General features: G+C 30.4%; 2 protein-coding genes across 2 annotated transcripts in view; both read left to right on the top strand.

The window, feature by feature from the left end:
• LOC109582224 (uncharacterized) overlaps window positions 1–1,320 on the top strand; it is a 6,145-nt gene extending 4,825 nt beyond the window's left edge. Inside the window, exon 4 of the mRNA XM_019996880.1 lies at window positions 1,078–1,320. Within this exon, the coding sequence (XP_019852439.1) occupies window positions 1,078–1,320 (243 nt within the window). The remainder of the gene's footprint in view (window positions 1–1,077) is intronic.
• A 3-nt stretch (window positions 1,321–1,323) lies between these two features.
• On the top strand, window positions 1,324–4,717 carry LOC109582202 (ubiquitin carboxyl-terminal hydrolase 47-like). The gene is made up of 10 exons (XM_019996851.1): window positions 1,324–1,530; window positions 1,649–1,729; window positions 1,777–1,895; window positions 1,947–2,053; window positions 2,311–2,438; window positions 2,523–2,570; window positions 2,622–2,743; window positions 2,817–2,952; window positions 4,142–4,249; window positions 4,691–4,717. Exons 1-10 carry the CDS (start codon window positions 1,510–1,512, stop codon window positions 4,715–4,717), a joined length of 897 nt encoding a protein of 298 aa, XP_019852410.1. The 5' UTR covers window positions 1,324–1,509.
• Window positions 4,718–6,549: the final 1,832 nt, after the last annotated feature.

The raw sequence follows: 6,549 nt of genomic DNA on the forward strand, positions 1-6,549 counted from the left end.
CTTTTGTTTTTGCTTTAATTTACTTGAAAGAAGTACTTAATACATTAATAAGACATGTTTGCTTCCCTTGGAGTCATTTAATTGAATGAAATCTTGATTTTACCTTACAAACATTTTTACTGAAGAATAAATGATAGCCATAATTACACGTGGGTGGTTCATGTAAGTGACCCAAAGTAACCCGGATTGAATACCGGTACTATGATTAAGCCAAACCACCTCCATATGTGGTAGTGATGGGCGATATTGAAAATTTTGAATCAATATGATAATTATTGATATTGGACAAATTTTAGTGATTATCAATATTTTTCAATACGATATTGACCACACCCAGATAATAGTTAATAAACTATAATAATAGTTAATAACCTATGATAAAAAGTGATTACTTAGTTTTTCATTCAAAAATGGCCTCATATCTTCTTATTTTGGCTTGATCCAGGTTCTTCTGACAGATAGCAACTATCCTGCCTTTGTATAGCTGCTTACAAGGTTGTTTTACAATTAAATTTACTTAATTAACCACTGTTTATATAACTATTATTCTGGTTATGTGGGTGGGGTTATTATATCAAAATTTGAGCTTCAAAATTTCGATAACGATATTTATCGATATTGCCAATTATCGATAAAAATATTGGTTGATTCGATATATTTGAATGCGCATTCAATAGATAACCAATGGCAGCTGGATCAGAAATGCTATCAAAATATACATGACCTTGAAGATAGTGTGGAATCACTTGATGCATGCCCATTAATGAGCCAACTTCTGGAACCGTTCAAGACTTCAAGTGTAGAAAGGCCTTTATTAGACTATGAAGAATGCAATCAAAACTGTAGCAATCAACACTATCTAAGCAAGTTACTTTTAATACAGTGGTAATTTGCAAGACAAAATATAGTTTTGAAATTATACATGTAAAACAAAATTAATATTGTTTTTTTTTGTTCTGGCGAGGCCAATCCACCATCGGTGTTTTGTTGAGCCATTTTAGCCAATGTTTCTATTATTTAAATGATAATCATATACATTCATCTTTCCTCTACACACACACACACACACAAACACAGTCACACACTCAGTTGCTGTATGTATCATCAGATCCTGAAGATTATCAGAAAGGATTCAGAGATAGTTTGATGTACAAATGTATTGAGTTTCAGTTCAATTCAATACTACTGGACATTACAATACCTCCTGGACCTAAAGCTGGCACACCCATTACAACTAATAGAAGAAAAGGAAGAATAATGATGAAAATTATATCAATGGAAGAAGAAAATAAAGGAAAAGAAGGAAGTAATGATAAATGATTAATTTTTATTATCATAAAAAGATCATTAAACATTATATTCAATACAGAGATACAGGTACTAGTTGATAAGAGAATAACATTAGCTCAATTGAAGGAGGAGCTAGTTCCACTGATTGGTGTACCACCTACTGGTTTTAGTGTGTATAAAACCAATGGTTATGGATTGAAGAGACTGGATGAGATATTAATGAATTTATCTGAATCAAAGGTATGCATGTAGTTTAGCATGTTATTTGATCATTCCCTAGCTTCTTTCCATTATACCTACTGTACTGTAAGTACTAAGAACACACTCACTCATCTCTTCATTACTTTGTTTATACTAGTTGATAGTAAGATTGGGCAGAGAATTACAAGAAGGAGAGCACAGAATTAAATTATATTTATTACAAGTTAACAGTATAGAAGTAAAACACATTAATTATTATTACTTATAATTTTATTTTATTTTTAGTTTTGTAAGTATATGATGGAGTCTATTGTTGCTAAGAGTACACCAATGAGAAACTTTAAGAAACAAATTATTGAAGAAGCAAAAGTACAAGGAATTGACTGTGTCCTTGAATTAGACAAGTAAGTACATCAAATGACTATCATGTGACTATCATGTAACTTATTGTGTAGAATGAGATTACGTTCAAAGAATGGAGTGTCCCCTGATATAGTATATTATTCTGATGATTGGACTGTTGCTGGTAGCGATAGCGAAATGTATGTGGAACCATTGACAGGTCAGTATACTGTATAGTGCTTTATTTTGGCAATTTTGCTATAAAATTGTAATTTGCCATTTTTAATTTGGTGATTTTTGTGTACATGCACATTACTGAGCATGCGCATTATAATGATTGACCATTTTAATATTGGGCAAAAAAAAACTCTGCTAAATTAAAGTGCTATATGGTATTTCAGTATACTCATACTGTACTTTACATGATGAATCTATAGTAGTTAATATATTAATTTCTTTGCATATATATTTTATTAGGACCAGAGAAGAAGCTTTTGCAGACACAGGCATATGTTATAAGATGGCGTCCATCACAATGTTCAGTTGATCCAATAGAAGATATTATACTGGATGATAGATATGATACTAAGTTTATTATTGAAAAGGTACTATAAGAAACTATAATAAATTTAGATTGATTACATACATGTATTAGTATGTTATTATTATTATTGTTGTTGTTTTTACAGCTGTCGGAGTTAAGCGGAGTTCCTGCTGAGTATATCTCTTACACAGAGGTTATAATCATTGAATGATACACATATTAATAGTCTCTCTGATTCTATTAGGGTGAATCATTTCCAGTTGAGATATCATGTCTTGATATTGAGAATAAATTGAAATGGTATTCCAACACTTCAGACAGATACTCATTAGGACTATATGGTGATGGATATGTCATATATTACAAGTACTAATGAACACACACACATTATGTATACACACACACTTACATCACCTCTTACTGTTTAATAATTATTTAGAGACAATAGAGAGACAATGAAAGAGTTAACAGATAAAGAGAGATCAGAAATACAAGAGGCAGAGGAAGCAAGGTCAGTAAACCTCATGTTTCATCATGTACATGTACAATCAGTTAATGATTACCTTTACTTTAGTGTATACAGTAGTATTATACTGGAGGCTTCTGCTTTTTGTGACTAAATTATTCATGGACTCATTTATTTTATTGTAGGTTGAAGAGGATTAGGGATCACATCACAACATACATACTTGGAACTTACCTGTAGACATTGATCTGACTGAAATGGATTGGTTTGATTTTAATAGTCATATCAAGTTGTATTACTACTCTTTCAAAAAATTAATCACTGCCTAGCTAATAATTATTTTAAAATAAAATTGTTTTTCTAAATACATTTTTATTCAATAATTTGTGTAATTAGTTTGTTCTTAGTGACTCTTTGTTGCTAGTCCCCACAATTAATTTTTGTATACCTTTAAATTTTTGTAAGTCAAAATTTTTTAAAAAATTTAAATTTATTGTTAAAATCGATTTTTGTCACTCTGTTATAAATCTGCATGCTACTCACACAAAACAAAAATTTCGGTGAATAAAAATGCTTGACAAACTTTTACCAATTTAAAATGACTCAATACCTCCATCTTTTGGCAGCCATTTTAAGTTAAGGATCATACGGTGCATGCACTTACTTTATTATATTATAATAAAGTAAGTGCATGCACCGTATGCTTCAATCAGTTAATGGATTTTTCTTCTCATGTGATATACTGTTAGTGGGTAGAACTAAACTTTCATGTATTAGCGAAATCAATGCAAAGGACTGATAAGATGTACCAATTCAAATTACAACTCTGAGACAATTTTTGAAACATACTGCTAATAACTTTCCAATTTTTAAACATATGTATCATCAGGGGTTGCTGTTATTCTCAGCTAATGTAAATCAATAAGTATGTGAATTATTATTGATGTACATGCACTGGTAGACTAATACGGCCTCGTATATTATGAAATGCTATAAAACAATAAATAAATAACACTATTTAAAGACAAAAGAAAAGTTGCTAATAATTTTTTCAAAAATGAGAAGTAGAAAATTCTTTGTTATTTTATTTTTCTGATGTACATGTTGTGATTTCATTATACTTGTAAATGCTTTCTCTTTCATTTCTGAAATCAATTATATTTCTTGAATTGACAAAAATAATGTTTGGTTGAAAGTTGAAATTCCTGATAACAGGTACATATGCTTTTCTTTTCCCCCTACTCTTGAACTTAAATCCTATTTATTTGTTTGTTTAAATTATTTATTTTCCCCTACAGGGGTTAAGTATTGTATCCAGTCTTCAAGAGGAGAATGATTCATTGCAGACGATGTTACACCCACAGCCTGATGCCTTGAGACCGCTCTATGTTTATGAGTCTAAAATGGTTAGTTCTACACTGGCGTATTTGCTAATGGACATTTTGGGCATTTTTATTTTATCAGAAATATAGCTATTGATCATTAAAAGAGCTCAGAATTCGGCCAAGAAATAATTACAGTGTTCCATGCAATTGCATCTCTGCGAGACTACTGAGCATGTGCAGCCTCACCCATAATAGGCCAAATTTGGAAAATGCAAGCTCTTACACCTCTTTTATGGTCTGTTTTCCCCTTCAAAAGCTAGTTTTGTATACTGCACATGTGCAGATGTACTAAATTAAATGGATAACAACCACACATGTGCATCATAGATGGACAACAGACTTAAAAAGAGGTGTAACAGTGTCTTAAGAAGTATAATGTTTGTGAGTGGTGATACAGAGAGTGCAGCTTTTACCTTTGTTTTGTTGTAAAATGCCCCCAATTTTTACCCTTGCCATGTGTAGGTGTATGGGCAAGGGTATATGAGTTGATTACTACATTTTCTGATACATATTGATGTCCTAATAATGCCATGTATAGATCTCTAAGTTTGAGCTGTTTCTAAAAAATAATTAAGAATTTAAAAAACAAACCAATTTTTGAAAAAAGCAAAGGCTATAGCCCATGATTTTTTCCAAAAAATGGCTCCAAAATTACCTCAAACTTTTATCAAATTTTCCGATGCATATTGATGTCCTTATGCTGTGTAGAAAGTTTGTGCTGATTCTGACTTTAATTTTTGGAGTTATGGCCATTTTATTAAAATGCCAAAATTCTGAAAAATACCCAAGATTGATACAAAATTAAGCCCATGGTTTTTTCCAAAAAATGGCTCCATAATCACCCCAAATTTTTATTACATTTTCTGATACATATTGATGTACTTATGCTATATAGAAAGTTTGAGCCAATTCCGATAAATATTTGTTGAGTTATAGCAATTTTTAAAATTAAGCCAATTTTTGAAAAATACCCAAGGCTATAGCCCATGGTTTTTTCCAAAAAATAGCTCCATAATCACCCCAAATTTTTATTACATTTTCTGATACATATTGATGCCCTTATGCTGTGTAACAAGTTTGAGTTTTTTTCCGACAAACATTTTTTGAGTTATGAGCATTTTAAAAATGAGTCAATTTTTTAGAAAAGCAAAGGCTGTAGCCCCAAAAATTGGCTCCAAAATTAGTTTTTACTGTCAGAAAGTTTGAGCTGTTTCCAGTTGTAGTTTATCATGTACATAGTTTCTTATTCTCATGTGTCATTATGTTTTAGTGCAACAAATGATATTTTATCAAATCATTTTTTTCCATAGTTTATTTGTTGAACTGTGATAGAAACTCCTGTAAATGAGGCAAGATAATATTAAAAACACAACCTCAATTTCTCTTATAATGATCACTATTGTTTATCATGACAATTATTATTATTAGTAATAAAACTGATGAGAAAAGAAAGAGAGAGTGACATGACAAAAAACAAAAATGTGAAGTTAATACAACAAAACAAGATAATAATAATAATAATAATAATAATAACAATAATAATAATAATAATAATAATAATGATTAAAGAAATAGTGTAATTAACATTTACACTTTTCTCTGTTCATTGGAGGTTGCTCAAGACGTAATGCTACACTAGAATCTTCATCTGAAAAGAAAAGAGACAGCAAGAGAGAGAGAGAGAGAGAGAGTAATAAAAGAAAGAACAGAAGTACAGTATAAGTGGTTTTTAAAGGGAATTACCATGTAGCAGGTATATTTCATCTGGAAAAATGTTTTTTTCTAAGCAGGATTAAAAATTTTCGTTTGTTTTATTTTCATTCTGAGCAGCCATTTTGCAGATGTGGCATTGAGGAAACGCTTTTTTTGCTTGAAAAATGTTTGTTTGACAAGAAATAAAAACAAAATTGAACACTGACAGAATATACCCACTATATGGTATATTTTGCAAAATCGGCAAAATTTATAATTTACAAATTTTGATCTTGCAAATTCTACTTTGTAGGCTTGAATTATTTTAAACTGATTTTCAAAGATTTTTTTTGTGAATAATGAAAAATCACATTCCTCAAAAAACACTTATACAGTTCATAAAATTATTAAGTTAATATCACAAGCACCAATTATAATTATCACAACTAATTACTAATAAGATAAATGGTACAGAGCATCCCATACTCCCTATCCCATAGTATCCCCTTCCTCTCTCACCTTTGTTAGCTTGTACTTTATTTCTAGTGACGTTGACAAAATCCTCAGCTATCATCATAAAAAGGTAATCTATATTATAACCAGTTTTGGCTGAAGTCTCAACATATTTT

Source organism: Amphimedon queenslandica, unplaced genomic scaffold, assembly GCF_000090795.2.
Source record: "Amphimedon queenslandica unplaced genomic scaffold, v1.1 AMPQUscaffold_13395, whole genome shotgun sequence".
Taxonomy (NCBI): domain Eukaryota; kingdom Metazoa; phylum Porifera; class Demospongiae; order Haplosclerida; family Niphatidae; genus Amphimedon; species Amphimedon queenslandica.

Coding starts and splice junctions, on each gene's coding strand:
- LOC109582202 (XM_019996851.1), top strand. CDS start 1,510: ATGAATTTATCTGAATCAAAG. Junction 2,571..2,621: donor AGTATATCTCTTACACAGAG/GTTATAATCATT, acceptor TGATTCTATTAG/GGTGAATCATTTCCAGTTGA. Junction 4,250..4,690: donor ATGTTTATGAGTCTAAAATG/GTTAGTTCTACA, acceptor TGCCATGTGTAG/GTGTATGGGCAAGGGTATAT.